General features: G+C 49.3%; 6 protein-coding genes across 6 annotated transcripts; 5 read left to right on the plus strand and 1 right to left on the minus strand.

Moving 5' to 3' along the window:
• Window positions 1–720, plus strand: HO173_004667 (uncharacterized protein; the record flags this gene model as incomplete). The annotated part of the gene is made up of 1 exon (XM_037306589.1): window positions 1–720. One exon carries the CDS (start codon window positions 1–3, stop codon window positions 718–720), a length of 720 nt encoding a protein of 239 aa, XP_037166527.1.
• A 2,039-nt stretch (window positions 721–2,759) lies between these two features.
• On the minus strand, window positions 2,760–5,845 carry HO173_004668 (uncharacterized protein; the record flags this gene model as incomplete). The annotated part of the gene is made up of 2 exons (XM_037306590.1): window positions 2,760–3,550; window positions 3,679–5,845. 2 exons carry the CDS (start codon window positions 5,843–5,845, stop codon window positions 2,760–2,762), a joined length of 2,958 nt encoding a protein of 985 aa, XP_037166528.1.
• Window positions 5,846–5,888: 43 nt separating this feature from the next.
• On the plus strand, window positions 5,889–7,409 carry HO173_004669 (uncharacterized protein; the record flags this gene model as incomplete). The annotated part of the gene is made up of 3 exons (XM_037306591.1): window positions 5,889–6,856; window positions 6,932–7,124; window positions 7,209–7,409. The coding sequence occupies 3 exons, from the start codon at window positions 5,889–5,891 to the stop codon at window positions 7,407–7,409; spliced, it is 1,362 nt and encodes a 453-aa protein (XP_037166529.1).
• Window positions 7,410–7,431: 22 nt separating this feature from the next.
• On the plus strand, window positions 7,432–8,387 carry HO173_004670 (uncharacterized protein; the record flags this gene model as incomplete). Its single annotated transcript, XM_037306592.1, has 2 exons — window positions 7,432–7,436; window positions 7,529–8,387. The coding sequence occupies 2 exons, from the start codon at window positions 7,432–7,434 to the stop codon at window positions 8,385–8,387; spliced, it is 864 nt and encodes a 287-aa protein (XP_037166530.1).
• A 31-nt stretch (window positions 8,388–8,418) lies between these two features.
• HO173_004671 (uncharacterized protein) lies at window positions 8,419–8,951 on the plus strand (the record flags this gene model as incomplete). The annotated part of the gene is made up of 2 exons (XM_037306593.1): window positions 8,419–8,423; window positions 8,645–8,951. The coding sequence occupies 2 exons, from the start codon at window positions 8,419–8,421 to the stop codon at window positions 8,949–8,951; spliced, it is 312 nt and encodes a 103-aa protein (XP_037166531.1).
• Window positions 8,952–12,902: 3,951 nt separating this feature from the next.
• On the plus strand, window positions 12,903–13,400 carry HO173_004672 (uncharacterized protein; the record flags this gene model as incomplete). The annotated part of the gene is made up of 2 exons (XM_037306594.1): window positions 12,903–13,009; window positions 13,061–13,400. The coding sequence occupies 2 exons, from the start codon at window positions 12,903–12,905 to the stop codon at window positions 13,398–13,400; spliced, it is 447 nt and encodes a 148-aa protein (XP_037166532.1).
• Window positions 13,401–16,152: the final 2,752 nt, after the last annotated feature.

The raw sequence follows: 16,152 nt of genomic DNA on the forward strand, positions 1-16,152 counted from the left end.
ATGTCTTACACCATCGTATCAGGCGACAGCTTCTGGTCCATCGCTCAAGCCCACGGTACCACCGTCGCTGCCATCGAGGCCGCAAACCCTGGAGTAAACCCCAGCTCCCTTCAAGTCGGCCAAGTTATCAACCTCCCTGGCGGTGGAAGCTCGGCACCCAGCAACGGCGGCGGTTCCAGTGTCGGTGGTGGCTATGTTGCGTACAGCGGCCCCGCTTCCAACTTCCCTGACCCAAGCACCTGGGCCAGCTACGACACCCTCTGGTCCCAGAACTCCACCCTGATGGCCCTTAACGACAGCCCCAGCGAAGTCGGCTTCATCAAGGCTGCCATCGACCAAGTCGCCCCCGAGTCCGGTATCGATGCCCGCGCTATCCTTTGCGTCATTATGCAAGAATCCGGCGGCAACGTCCGTGTCGGTACCACCAACAACGGTGTCGGAAACCCTGGTATCATGCAGTCCCACGCTGGTGTCGCTTTCAACGCTAGCGACCCCCAAGGCAGCATTCTCCAGATGGTTCGCGACGGTACCGAAGGTACCGCGTCCGGAGATGGCTTGAAGCAGTTGTATGCGAGGTACAACAACTACTACGAGGCTTTCCGCGGCTACAACTCTGGGTCTGTGGACCAGAACGATCTCAACGACCCCGTTGGTGCTACGGCTACCTATGTTCAGTCCGTTGCCAACAGGCTCATGGGTCATCAGTGGTCTGGTATGTAAGGGTTTCCGAGTGTTCATCATTCTGTGCGATAGGACGAAATTGTGTGGGTAATTTGAGGGGTAGGGCGGGAGTATGTGGGTCGTTTGTATTGTATCAGGTTTGGATAGGAGCATAGTGTTGTTTAGCAATCTTGTAGATCAGTCTTGCATTATTACCTGTCATTTCAACATTGATCTTCTTGACCTCACGATTGAACTGTGAAGAGAAGGAGAGTGAATAAAGACGGAGAAAGAACTATAGAAATGTTTTTGGCGAAAGTGAAAAAAGGCCCACCCCTTTGCTGCGGCCGCAGCGTGGGCTGCGTTTGCCGCGGGTGGGACCATTGAAGGGTGAGGCCCTCACAACCCTAGGTATCGGCCCAAACTTCGAGCAACCAGGTTTTTGTTGGGGGTGGAGATGGGGGGCTCGCTCGCTGCGTGGGCAGCGCCTGCGGCGGGTGGGGGCGGTGGGGGGGTAAGGCGCCCAAAATCCTCGGGCTTTGGGCCAGAAAAATAGAAACACCAATGGCCTTCAGACAACCAGGGTTCTCTTGGGGAAGGGGAGGGGGGGTGAATTGGGGAAACGCTGGGAGGGACGGTGGGGAGACCACTGTGGTAGACCAGACCTAAGATACGAGGGTTCAGTACGTGCTACTGACTTTGCACGCACCGGAGCCACACATACCACGGGAGGATATCTACATATTTGCGGACCGGATCAATCAAGTCGCCGGACTATTTGGTCACGGATAGCTCAAATAAATCAAAGCCTGTCATTCAGAAGTGCAGCGAAGGCTTGATACGAAGTAGAGCTTAATTACAGCGATAAGGCTACCCTTTGTGAGGCACCAAGCATACAAACTTGATTTGACGACATGGTTCAGCGCTACAGGCCATCACCAGCCCTCATGCTTCAGCAACTGATATACCCTCACTACAAACGTTCCGATGCAGATGGTAAGCGAGACCTCTTAGCATTCCTGCACGAAATTCTACAACTTACAAGTCACGACGACAGACCCGAGGCTGAGCGAACCACAATTACATACAGACATTTCCAATCACATCTTCGTATGAATCTCAATGCGCCTCACGGGTTGGCAGCGTGTAAAATTCAGGGGTTCTGCCCGAACACCAAAAAGTCCCTTCTTACAACCTATCGCAACTCAACAACGAGGACACCCACGAAAAAATTTATAGTTTCGCAATTGTTCTACTCAAGCAGATATCGAGCTTCACAGCAGAATATTTTACTGTAAAGCTTATTATTAAAAAGTTGATGCGTGGCAAAGGTATAGCATTTTTGATGTTCTGCCAAGATATTTTACACGCAAGGCGCCAGTGGATGGTATACAGAAATTCATTAAGCAATTGAAGGCTAAGAAGCGTGCATGATTCGAGGCATCCCAGTACTTAGGGAGGAGAAGAGACCCTTATCCCAGCGATATCACACTAAATCGCCAGTCTTGTGAGCGGAGAGCTCCCCAGTCCAGCCCCCAGCAGCATCTATGCCCGCCTTGTAACTCCGCTACGTCTCAAAAGACTCCACAGCCCAAGGCGCTCCTAGATCCATAAGAGCGGACCACGTTCGCTAATTACGATACTCCCGTCCCCCATGGCTACTACGAGGGCGCTAGATGCCTCCCAAGGTGAAGGAAAGGGATGACTGTGATTATGATGACGACTACGATCACGATGACACCAAGTGACGAAGCATAGTGTTAGGTAAATGGCCTGCAAATTATGAAGAAGGAACTAGAGAATCAAGGCTATTATATACGGCAAATCTCCCGCATCTCCCGCATCTCCAATGGCCTGTGCAGCGACGACACTGCCTTTTTTCTCGTTTTGTGGGCACTATTACGAAAATCCGCTGGACATTGCATTAGACTTCTACTACTGTAGCCAGTACTTCTTCCTCTTGTACACAGATTACACCCACCATACACACGAATTGACTCTGTCTCGAAATCTCACATTACACATGGGCATTAGAAACCAGTGTCTAGCCCTCCACGCGAGCGACCGCCCTGGTCAGGGTGGATAGGGTAGTAGGCGGTTTAGCAGATGCGGACGAAGATTTGGCCCGCGTAGGAGTCTCCGCGCCTACCGCCACCGCCGCGTTCCGCCGAACTCTCCGCGCGGTAACGGAGCTCGAGGTGTGGACCGTCGAACTCGAGGAAGTACTTGACGAGAACACCAGAGGTTGGACTCTTCGTGATGTGATGGTGGTCGTCGACACAGAGACCGTGGGACTTGGGACTGTGCTCAGAGTCACCAGTACTGTTTGGACTTTCAGTGAAGTGACAGTGCTCGACACGGGCACCGTGGAAACGGTAGTCGTGCTTGACGATACCACTAGGGGTTGGACTCTCCGTGAGTATATGCTTGTACTGGAACTCGAACTGGGGACTGTGGAGCTTGAAGAGGGTGGTGCTGTTGTTGTTGCTGTTGTTGTTGGCTTTGTACTGGAACTCGAACTGGGGACTGTGGAGCTTGAAGAGGGTGGTGCTGTTGCTGTTGTTGTTGGCTTTGTACTGGAACTCGAACTGGGGACTGTGGAGCTTGAAGAGGGTGGTGCTGTTGCTGTTGTTGTCGGCTTTGTACTGGAACTTGACCCGAGGACTGTGGAGCTTGAAAGGGCGGCGCTGGAAGAGGGCGTAGAGGAGACCACGAGCGGTTGAACCTTTCTTGAGTATATACTCGTACTGGAAGTCGATCCCGGGACCGAAGACGCTGTTGAAGTAGGCGTGGGGGTTACCACCAGAAGTTGTACTCTTCGTGAGTATGTGCTCGTGCTCGAAATTGAAGATGAGCTCGAAGACTGCGCAGAGGTTGTTGCCGCATAAAGCTGAACTCTTCGTGAGTAGATACTCGAACTCGAACTCGAACTCGACTCGGTGTTCGTGGAGCTTGGAGTTGGGCTCGAAGAGGGTATAGATGGTTCCACGTAGGGTTGAACTTTTCGTGAGTACGTACTTGTACTGGAGCTTAAACCCGATTCCGTGGAACTTGAGGTTCCGCTTGGAAAGGAGGAGGAATTTCCAGAGACCGAGGATGAGCTAGAGGTCGGTATATCGTTGGACGAAGGCGCGCTGGAGGAAATAGTAGACGATGTGATGGATGCTGCAGCGCTTCGAGATGCGCTTGATGATGACATAGACGCCGGGATAGCTGAAGAACTAGTCGATAGAGGTGAAATTGTGCTGCTCGGAAACGTGCTGGACGGAGTCAAAAAGCTTGCAGTTGATGTCGAGCTTGCAGAAGCCAAGGACGTGCCAGATATCGGCATCGATGTTGCAGGAGTTGAAGATGTGCTGAGAATAGACGTAGAGCTCAAAGGAGTTGAAACTATGATGGATGAAGGCGTGGAGCCTGCAGCAGCGGAATACGTGCTTGACGTTGGTGTTGAAGTCGCAGGACTCGGACCAGCGCTGGAAGAGAAAGTGAAGGTAGCAGCAGCTGATGAGGTGCTGGCAGGCGTAGAACTTCCAGGTGTTGAGGACGAACTGGCAGACGCGGAGGTTTGCGGCACCGCGATCTCTACATTTATGTTGCGATATTGAGAGCTTGAAGACACCTTTGATGTCGACGACGTAGAGACTGAAAAGTTCGCAGACGTGCTGGTAGTCGCAGAATACCCAATTTGTGAAGACGAGCTCGATATGGGGATGAATGTGCTCGAATCACTATAATTTGGTGTCAAGCTGGGAGATGTACCAGACAAAATGGTATTTCCTAATGAGAGAGTGGATATAGGCGCACTGGAAACGGGAGAGACGGCAGAGGATGAGGACGTACTCAAATCACTTGGATAGGGTGTAGATGTTGTAGAACCAAGAGACGCGCTGAACGGAGCTGCGTTGCCTGCTGATAGGGTGGAATTAGATGTGGCGGCAGAAGACGTGTCCGAAGGAACAGTACTATCCGGGAACGTAGTAGAGCCAGAAGATGCGCTAGGAGAAAAGTCGTTATCCAGTAAGATAGTGGTCGTAAGTGTGAAGGTTGCAGAAGCCGAAGAAGTCTCGGGAGAAGAAATTGCAGAGGAACCACCAGATGTAGGGGCGTCGGCCGGAGGGTCCGTGGATACATCGGAGGATGAGATGGCGTTGGGGTCGCTGTATGCGAGGACAACGACCTCAGGAATCCGAGACGTGCTGAATGTTGACGTGTTATATGTTGAGCTAAGATATGTACTTGAGACTGAGCTGCTCGAGCTGAAACTTGACGTCAAGGTTGCAAAGTCTGTACTCGAAACCGATATGACGAGATTTGTGCTTGACGACAGGCTGAGCTCTGATTTTGATACCAGGCTGCTGAAATCTGTGCTCGAAGTCGAGCTAGAATTTACCTTGGATGACAGGCTGCTTAGGCCTGTGCTAAAAGTCAGACTAGAGTTTGCACTTAACGTTAGGCTGTTAGAGCCTGTATTCGAAGTTGAACTAGAGTCTGAACTTGATGTTGAACTGCTAGCAATTGTGTTTGACGTGGAGCTAGAAGAGGGGCTTGGTGCTGACGTGCCAGCGTCTGTGTTTGATGTGGAGCTAAAAGCATTGTTACTCGAAGTCGAGCCGAGGCTTGTGCTTAATGTTGAGCTGTTGGTGTCCGTAGTCGAAGTTGTGGTGCCGGGGTCAACACTCAGAGTGGAGCTGATAGAATCTGTACTCGCGGTCGAGCTAAAAGCAAAGGCAAGGGCAAGTCCAACCGCCATAGCAGCATCTGCACTTGATGTTGAGCTGCTAGAAATTGTGCTTGAGAGCGGACTAGAGCCTGCTAGATCCGAGGTCGAACTAGATCCAGTACTGGTAATTGAGGAGGACCCATTTGAAGAAAGGATACTCAGGGTCGACGACGTAATGGGAACGAATTTTGTGCTAGAAGAGGTGCTTCCTGGGTCTGTTGTAGAAGAAGTGCTCAATCCAAGGCCTGAGCTAGAAGCAATGCTCCCCAAGCCGGTACTCAATGACGTAATTCCCTGGTCAGCATCGGAGGTGCTTGAAGAACTGCTAGAAAGGGTTCCCGAGTCCATGCTAGAGGTGCTGTTCTTCAAGGTTGGGCCGGACATAGGAATAATGCTCGATGTCGAACCAATGCTAGAAAAAGCAGTGGTTTCGAGAGCGGTACTAGAAGAGATGCTCATGGGCATTGTAGTATAACTCGATCCGGAATCTGTATTGGAAGAAGACGAGATGCTCTGGCCGAGATCCGTGCTGGTAGAGGAAGAAACGCCCGAAACAGGGTTCATACTGCTAGAGGCCGATGTGGTCGAGCCAGGATCCGGAGTGGAGGAATTATTTGTGCTAGGAGCTATCGCTTTGCTCAAATTAGGGTCTGCACTCATCGATGACTTACTCATGCCAACACTCATACTAGGAGTGGAGGGAGAAAAGGTGCCGGAAACTGATGTTATGTTTACTCCGGGACCTGCATTCGCCAGGGTACTAGATAATAATAAAGTACTCGGTGTATCGCCCGTAGTAGAAGCGGTGCTTGAACTGAGACCTGTGCTCGAGCTTGATGAGCTTAACCCATTTTTTGTACTCGCGAAAGAGCCGGAAGAACTCGATATAAAATTCATGCTAGAAGCACTACTTGATGCTAGACTTGCGCTGGAACTCGATGGACCTGATCCAGTATTAGTACTTGCGATAGTACTCGAAGGTGATAGAGTAGTCGATATAGGATATGCGCCAGAAGTGCTGTTGAACGCGACAGTTGCGCTGGAAGCTGATGTGCTTGATCCAATGTTTAGGCTCGAGGGGGCTACCGACGAGCTAATACACCAAGGGTCATCACGTTTGCAGAGGCTCGCCGAAGCACTGCTGGACGTCGATCTAACGCTTGATCCTAGATCCGAAACTGAGGAGCTGGAATTCGAAGAACCCGTGCCAGAAGAAGCACTCGATGCAGGAACCGAACTAGAAGAAGTTATGGAAAGTGCCGTGGAGCTAGATCCTAGGTTCACATTGGAAGTAGAGCTACTAACGCTTGATCCTAGATCCGAAACTGAGGAGCTGGAATTCGAAGAACCCGTGCTAGAAGAAGCACTCGATGCAGGAACCGAACTAGAAGAAGTTATGGAAAGTGCCGTGGAGCTAGATCCTAGGTTCACATTGGAAGTAGAGCTACTGGAACTTGTAGCGGCGCTAGACCCGGGGTCCGTGCTCGAAATAGTGCTGGAGGAAGTGTTGGACGAATGGCTGCCATAGATGCTGAAACTGGAGCTAATAAGTGATGCAGCGCTAGATCCGGGACCCGTGCTCGAAGAACTACTGGGGGTAGCACTAGAAGGAGCGTTGGAACTAGTACTTGGAGAAGTAACCGAAGAGGTGCCCGAGGAAGTTTTCGATTCCGGATCCGCGTTGGAGGTGGTGCTGGGAGTAGTGCTTGGAGCAGCGCTGAAGAAAAGACCATTGACAGTCTGGGTAACAGCGGCAGAACTAGCGCTCAATCCAGGGTTCGTAGTAGACGATGAGCTTGGTTGAGAACTGGAAGAACTGCTCAAAAAGGTGGTAGATCCTGGGCTTGTACAAGATGATGAATTGGACAAAGCGGTCGGAAAACTGGACGACGAGGTGGAAGAAAAACTCGAGAAAGCTGTTATTCCAAGATCAATGTGGGAAGATGTACCTGATATTGATAACGAAGAGGTCATCAACGGAGAGCTGCCAACTGAAGAAAGGCTACTACTCGACACAAAAGACGAATAACCACTGCTAGTCACAGACCCCGATGTTGTAGGAGAAGTTGTTGAAGAAAAGCTAGCGCTGCTACTGCTACTGCTTGAAAGCTGACTGCTGGTTGACAAAATACCGCCGCTTGATGGAAGGCTGCTTGATGGAAGGCTGCTTGATGGAAGGCTGCTTGATGGAAGGCTGCTTGATGGAAGGCTGCTTGATGGAAGGCTGCTTGATGGAAGGCTGCTTGATGGAAGGCTGCTTGACGGAACGCTGCTTGACGGAACGCTGCTTGACGGAACGCTGCTTGACGGAACGCTGCTTGACGGAAGGCTGCTTGACGGAACGCTGCTTGATAAAAAGCTACTTGATAGTACGGTGGTGCTTGATAGTACGGTGGTGCTTGACGGAAGGCTGTTGGACGGAAGGCTGCTCGATAGTACGCTGCTCGATAGTACGCTACTTGATAGTACGCTGCTTGATAGTACGCTGCTTGATGAAAGGCTGTTGGACGGAAGGCTGCTCGATAGTACGCTGCTCGATAGTACGCTGCTTGACAGTACGCTACTTGATAGTACGCTGGTTGATGGTACGCTGGTTGATGGTACGCTGGTTGATGGTACGCTGGTTGATGGTACGCTGGTTGATGGTACGCTGGTTGATGGTACGCTGGTTGATGGTACGCTGGTTGATGGTACGCTGGTTGATGGTACGCTGGTTGATGGTACGCTGGTTGATGGTACGCTGGTTGATGGTACGCTGGTTGATGGTACGCTGGTTGATGGTACGCTGGTTGATGGTACGCTGGTTGATGGTACGCTGGTTGATGGTACGCTGGTTGATGGTACGCTGGTTGATGGTACGCTGGTTGATGGTACGCTGCTCGATAGTACGCTGCTTGACGGTACGCTGCTTGACGATAAAACGCTTATGCTGCTACTGCTTGATGACGAAGAGATTGCTGAGGAAGAGCTGCTGCTTATGGCGTTTGATAATATGCTGGAGGACTGACTATTCGTCGAAGATAAAGAAATTGTTGGGGATGGAGTACTGGAGCTTATTGAAGAGCTTATTGAAGAGCCTGATACATGACGGAGATTTTGCGATGAGATTGGCGATGAATTCGGCGGGTTGCTGGAAGACGTACTCGAGGAGAGAATTGATGCGGCAACTGAATATGAACTTGATGTACTTGGAGGTGTGCTCGAAGAAGTGCTAAAGGAAGTCCCCAAATAGGTACTTACTACCGTGCTTGAGGACGTAGTTAGAGAGGTGCTTGAGGAGATAACGGTGAATACACTAGATGAAACGCTAGACGGTGATGACGACAAGCTTGAGGAACCTGACGATAGAGTCGATAGTGATGATGAAGGCGTTGAAGTCGAAGACGAAGGCGTCGCTATGGTGGAACTTGACGTGCCAGAACTTGACGTGCCAGAACTTGTCGGCGTGCTAGAAGAACTTGCAAGTCCACTTGATGATGAGCTGAGTGATAGTGTAGACGAAGGCGTCGCTATGGTGGAACTTGACGTGCCAGAACTTGTCGGCGTGCTAGAACTTACCGACGTAGCATAATTTGCCGCCAACTTGATAGGAATTGCCGACGTGCTAGAAGAACTTGCAAGTCCACTTGATGATGAGCTGATAATAGATGATTTTGTTGAAGACGACGAGCCGCTAGATAACGTGCTTGAAAGAGTGCTGGTGGTGGAAGATGCGGTTGTTGATAAGGGACTAATGGACGAGGTGGTTGAAGAGCCGCTAGATAACGTGCTTGAAAGAGTGCTGGTGGTGGAAGATGCGGTTGTTGATAAGGGACTAATGGACGAGGTGGTTGAAGAAGAGCTGCTAGCCGTTGTAGTGACAGAGCAAACAGTAGAAGAACCCGTTGTCGAACAGGAGGTGTTGGTAAAAGAACCTTGCCGGACACCCAAGACACGATCATTATAATTGTTGCTGGAAATCTTCGCGGTTGAGTTCTTCAAGTTGCAAAGATCATTTTCAGTAGCCCAGGCCCATGCTGTACACGTAGTTCCATCGGTGAAAGTATAACCATCACAAAGAGATGCGCAGGCCGTTGCACTTGCCTCGCTGATTTGTATGTGGTAAGCACTGCCATCATCTTCAACACTGGCATCACCACAATAGATCAAGTAACTGTCATAGGTTGTACCGGCCGCTGCTGGACATACAAGACCGCTGGAGGAGGCCGTGCCGGATGATGATGTGCTCGAAGTAGTAATACTTGAAACGGTTGTGCTCGATGCTGTTGTTGCCGAAAGTACAGGCAGGGCCACGGCGGCGAGGGCAAGAAGAAAGCTGAGCTTCATATCGAGTCGCACCCAATATCAAAACCGAGGGTCTTCAGTAATCTCTTACGGTACAGTCGTAGCCTGAGAAGATGACCCACGCTTGAAGAGCGCGTTACTCTTAAGAAAGGCGGACGGCTATCACGGAAGTGGCCAAAACACCCCAACATCATCATAAATGATAGAGAACGGTGCGGTTAGAACGCCGACACTGAGATACCATGGATAGATTCGAAGCTTTCCTGTCAAGGATCTGTGTCACTGAGAAGAGAAACATCAATGTCTACCAGAGACGAACGCCACTCGAAAAGGAAGAAGCCACATCAAACTTTATAACCGCCTCAAATGGCCGAAGTCTAGAAGCTGAGAACTCACCAAAAGTCTATTGTGAAGCTCACTCAATATGATGGACACTAGGAAGGAAACAGTGGACAGGCTCGAGACGATGTTTAGACACACATGTTTGACACCGACGTTCAACCCCTCGTCTTTGTCAGCGGAGACGAGAGACGCAGATACAAGCAGTGTTTTACAGGCGCATTAGTTTCGTCTCCTAACTCCATGTCCCTTACGCAGGTCATGCAGAGATTCTCACCGAGGCTTTCCGAAGAAGTGAGAACAACACTTACAGTTGTTTTTAGAATACCCCTGTCTATCCACAGCAATTTCGTCGTCTAAATCAACAAGTACGACAGAGCAACGATAAGCGCCACAATCTGGGCGTCACTGAGATGGTGACCACTAGAACGATCTCGTTGGGGGGACGCTTCGGGGCGCGAAGGTCCGACACCGCGGAAACCTTTGAAACTTTCCTTGATACCATTTTCCCTGTGCGGACATCCTGTGAGACCCGTCGGGAATCGCAAGAACCCTTGGAAGTAGAAGGCAAAAGCTCGTAATTAGGAAGATGTGGCGTGTATCAAGGGACCAGAACCGGTCGAATGACTCAGCTGACGACTTCTTAGTTTCTCAGCGTGAAGAATCTTCTGGTCAAATTAACATACTTTCACTATTGGTAGAAAGGTGTGAACGCGAACCATGGTAAAAAGATTGCGATGCGTTGGGTATTGTGATGGAAGTGGCAGGAGATATCCAATCTAGCTGTGTTGAGATTAGTCCATAATTTTTTTCTCTAAATTGTCCTACACGTACTCGTACGGAGGTATAACGGTGCGCAAAAAGACTTTATGGACAAGACCTCTCCGGAGGTTATTGTAGCCATTGCGTCTAAACATTAGAAATAAACACTTAGTTTGAGTTAAGCTCGATAGGAAGAAAGTAAGATGTATACAACTCCCATGCCCCTCTACCTTAGAGAGCCGGACTTTAGCTTCTGGTAGGCCGATGTCCTAGGAAAGAGTATGCATCTCTGTATGAATCCATTGGAGATGAGAAATTATTAGCTCTTGAAGCGCTCAGGTTCTCTCTGAAGTACCCCCCCCTCCACGCCTCTGCCGGCCTTTCCGACGTGCACTAATGGTGTGAGACATATACGAAGGTACCGTTCAAGTTTGCTTCCTCCATATCCTTGCATCTCTAATTTAAGTCTCAGTTTGTATATTCAATGATCCTCCGTCTTCTTGAAGAGATGGTGGTAGGTTCAAGCTTGGTCAACCGTCTTTATCGAAGTGAAACCTGCCGACATGAGACCGCTTCCCTGGCATAGCGGCATTGCTCACTCCTGGCACCTAAATCTGGTACAGATTACCGCCACCATTAACCCTGAAGCCCAACTGTACTAGCTTGCTCAGGAGTCCCATGAACGTTACCGTCTCGGCATAGTCATACGCGTCATTCACGATACTTGCATACGCAAAGCTTCCGGTGCCCACTTGCCGCAGTGGGTTTGGATAATCTTGTGTTTCGCCACCCTCTCTTGTGTGTGTGAACTCATACAATTCAGTGATATAATATATTCACAATTGAAATGGTTTGGAGTGCGTGCATACTTTCCGAGGCCCATAAGCTCTTAAGTCTTCTAAAATTGTCTTGGAGTTCAAGTCAATGCCCCCAAGAAGCCATGCTGACCTCGAAGTCTGCGTAGCTGGACGGTTAGATCATATACAATCTGCATAAAGCCCAAAAATATTCTTACGAGATATGATGGCAAACTCGTCACCGAGGCTTTTCCAGAGACATATACAGAATACACGTCATCTTCAACCCCAAGAACGAGCAGTGAAGCCATTGTCACTACCACTACATCAGCAATCGCTACGAGCTCAGTGCCCGCCGCGACCCTGTCACAGGCGATGATCATCTACCGTCGCGACGTCTGTGTTTCAGATCACGGTGCGTCCGAACGCTCAAGCACGGCCTTCGAATACGACATCATGCCCGGCCAGTCCGTAGAGACATGCGAGGGCAAAGCCAGTTACCAAGCCCCAAGATACCAGCACCGGTACCCACAGTAGAATCGTGGCGTCAAGAGCAACTATCCGATCAACATCGGCCCCTTCAACCCCCACTGTCTTCAAGGCTGCTCGTACAATGGCAATTACCAAGTAGTCGGGAAGCTGAACTGCCCTCTTTTGGGGGCGTCATGCAGTGTCCCCAGAGCAACTGCAGGGATATGCGATCTAGGTACTGACACTCCGGTAGTGTACGCGGAATGGTGATCCGGTGCCTTAGATGTCTATCCACCAGTTGCATGTATCTTCCCATGAATAAGCCATCACTTATGGACCCCAGCGGCACCGTCGCCACACCAATGTAGCACTATTCAAGACCGTACAAAAATGATTTCTTCAGACTTGTAATTGTAAGAGGTAGAAAGGGTTTGAGGAAAGAGTGTAAGGCTTTCTTAATGGCTGTGCTGCTTCGACCCAAGGTCTATCTTCCTCGTCACTCACCTCTCCCAATAAAGAATAATTGCCCGGCAACCTCACATGATTTGCTTCGATTAAGATGTCTCGAGCAAAACATGGGTGTTGAAGAGACAGAAAAAATTGGTGCAAATATGCGCAGAATGATGTATGCCAAGGCTCACTTTTCATTGTGACTCTTGTGCTCTATATGCAATACTTGGAATCACAATCGGATCTTAGTTTTCCAATTTATTCCATTATCTCGGAATGTCGAGGACAAAAGCCCTCCCCTCTTCCGAGAAATTCCATTCCTTTAACAACGCACACGCTCTGAATCTACACAGACACACACAGTCAATTCCACGTATCTCCTACCAAATTTCCAAAATATTACAACCACCTCTACAGGTATGTTCCACAAACACCTCGACCAAGCCTCCAAGAGGTACAAGGAGCATCCCAACGTTGCCGCGATGTACACCAGCCTCCCCAAAGACAAAGAACACAGACCGCAGCGGTAAGTCCTGTTACTAACCACCATTGAACTCCTTCTCCTGACAGACACAAGAGCCCCACCCCAAGACTACCCTCCCAAAATCCGGGATTTCGCCTACGATAAACATGAATCGGAAACAAATACCCGCGACTTCATCGCCAAATTCGCCGACTTCGGCTTTCGAAGCCATCACAGGCGAGTCAACAACGGAGATCTGCTCTCGAAAGCCGGCGTTCTCGGCCACAAAAAAAAAGAGGCAACTCCAGGATGCTTCTGTCGATCTCAAGGCACAGTTTCCCGGCTTTTTCGACATGGACTACCATCCACCGCAACGCCAGGAGCGTCCAGTATCGGAGACGACCACCACAACGACCACGAATTCGGTATCCTCGGACCTCTCCGGTACTACTGACACACCTTCTCTCGCCACTAGCTTTACCATGGAGTCTCTCGAGGAGGGAAGCAACGGCAGAAGACCCCGAGGCATTCGTGACAACCCGCTTATTCTTGCTGTCGCTGTTTGTATGTTGGAGTATATGAATTGATGGGGTTCAGACATGGCAGTGCCGCGGCTCTGAAGCTGATTGGCAACAATCGTCCATTTTAGAGTATTTTGATGGCGTGCAATGCTCATGTACTTGGAGAGACAATAATGAAATGATTTTTCCCCCATCAACGCGCATACATGAACCACCTGACTCGAATAAACCTAACAATGAGGCATGAGTGCAGAACATTGCCAAGAGTTGACTTATTGGTTGCAGAAATTTAATTGCAATATTATGTTGTGTGCTTTAATAATCCAATTTAGAGAAGATTTTCACACAGAACCACTCGCCTCCACGTCCACACAATCATCCCCAGACACTCTCACGCACAAACCGCAACTCCAAATTCTCACCATCCAACGAACCATCATGCCTTTTTCGGATCCCTCCAGCAGCTATTCCCAATACGAAAGCTCCTCATCCGGGGATCCAACGCCTGTCCAGTCCATGCTCGACTCTGAGATCTCCAATACCACAAACGATTCAATAATGGAGGCGCTGACTCCGGAACTGTGCAAAAGCGATGAAGATATACAGATCCCGGAGGACAAGTTTGCACACAGGATACAACCCTTTTCCGAACCATGTCTGATCCTCTGTCACTGGATGCTATACACGTGGGGCGCCGTGGTAACTCTTGGATGTCTGTATGCATTGGGGCTTGGAGAGGGTCAGATGCAGGGGCGTGAGAATGTGTGGGTCGATATCGCTGTTGGTTTGGCTCGTTGTCTTCGATTCGGTTTTCTTCCAGTGGGACTAGGTCCAGGCCATGATATCTTGGATAATTGATGAACTTTGACAATTCCTTCTATTTCTTCTCTTTGCGCACCAAGCCTGCCTTTTCTTTCCCTGAAAACTCCAAAACCGTCTAGCAGCGATGACTCTATTCCAGCAGCTTCACACGCACGCTGGGAAGCTGTTCATTTTCTTCTGCGTCATAGCTTTCCTATCTTTCTCCCATCTTCATGGCCTACCCTCAACAACTCTGGGGCCAATGGCAGGCGGGGATGTCGGCTCTCTCATTCTCGGTTCTCCAGGCTCGACGAGCGGCCGAAAATACCCAATTGAGTTTCTGGGTGAGGATGCCAGGCGAAAGTATACCCACATGGTCGAGAGTCAATCCAAGTCATTGGAAGCGGCCATTGCGGGCTATAGAATGAGATATAACAGAGAGCCCTCATCCGGGTCTGATGATTGGTATCATGTCGCCGTCAGACTGAACGCTACTATCAGCGACGAATTTGATACTGTCATGGCCGTGTTTGAGCCCTACAGGGGTACCTCTGCACGCGAATTGGGTGCGAGAGTACGAGAAGCATTAGATCTAAGGCTTGTGAAGAGAAAATGTTTGGTGTTCGTGTCAAAGACCATCAATTTTTAGCTGTCAACGAGTAAACTGGGTCGAATCGTATGCCACAGTCGAGGCATAGGTCCTGAGATCATGTAGACTGATTTTTAGTATGAAGTTCAATTATGACATGCTGAAGACAGAATGCAACCGTTCCTACTGTTCCTTCCAGAATGAAGTACGCTTTGGACGCCTTCGACCAACCGAGAGTATTTGTGGTTTCTACTCTCGAATAATTTTTCGGGGAAAATATTATCCCACAAAAGGAAAAAATGTTAAAAAAATTGAAAAAAAAATTTAAAAAAAAAAAAAAAAAAAAAAAAAAAAAAAAAAAAAAAAAAAAATTTTCCTTTTTTTTTTAAAAAAAAAAATATTGACGCCTTCGACCAACCGAGAGTATTTGTGGTTTCTACTCTCGAATAATTTTTCGAAGTCTCGATGGGCTCTTCCCTTTCAGATACGCAATACCGACGGCAAAGCGATCTAGTATGCCCCCTCGGCTCTCCAGTACGTATTTTCGGAACCCAGATTTTTTCCTTTGGGAGCAAACCTTGAGTCTTGAGACATCCCGGGAGTCTATGCTCTCGATACATGTCCCAAGGCTCGATATACCTCCTCGAATGGGCAACACTGACTGCGAAATTGTAATCTAGGCTCGCTTGCGCCTCTCCTCCAGTGCATTACAGCTCCAGTTCATTACAGGAGAACGCGACCGACGAAGAAGATCGGCTTTCATTCCCACAAGATGTCACCCGCACCAGGAATGTCTGTGTGCTACCGACAAAGGAAGCTAATCCTTGGTAGACATGTATCTCCCGTGGACGGTGGCGGTACGATCTTTAGAATAAATTGCGCTGATAAGCGTGACCTGAGCCGAGTCGGGTTGAAGAAAGGGGCAGCGTTTGCCTAACTGGAAGGGATGATGGCGGTTAAAAGCACAGCTATCGACGAGAGTATAGATAGAATTGTATAGAAATAGGAGAGATGGAAAAATAGCCACTTTCTTAACATGTCGAAGACCTTTACGAGTGGCGAGTACGGGTAAATGGAACGATATGTCAAATACTGAGTCAGACATCGAGAGATCCAGATCTGGTACGTGATGTCGTCTGATTTTCCTCGTATTGAATCATAAATGGACCTCGAGTGATATCGGGGATATTCCGTCCATGTATTCGAAGTACAGTTCAATAGAAAACCATGCCACACTCTTCCACGACTTGGAACAATTGACTGTGAAATTCAACGCAGAGCTCTGGCAAACACCA

The sequence above is a fragment of the Letharia columbiana genome (genome assembly GCF_014066305.1).
Source record: "Letharia columbiana isolate WasteWater2 chromosome Unknown Sc0000012_s0, whole genome shotgun sequence".
Taxonomy (NCBI): domain Eukaryota; kingdom Fungi; phylum Ascomycota; class Lecanoromycetes; order Lecanorales; family Parmeliaceae; genus Letharia; species Letharia columbiana.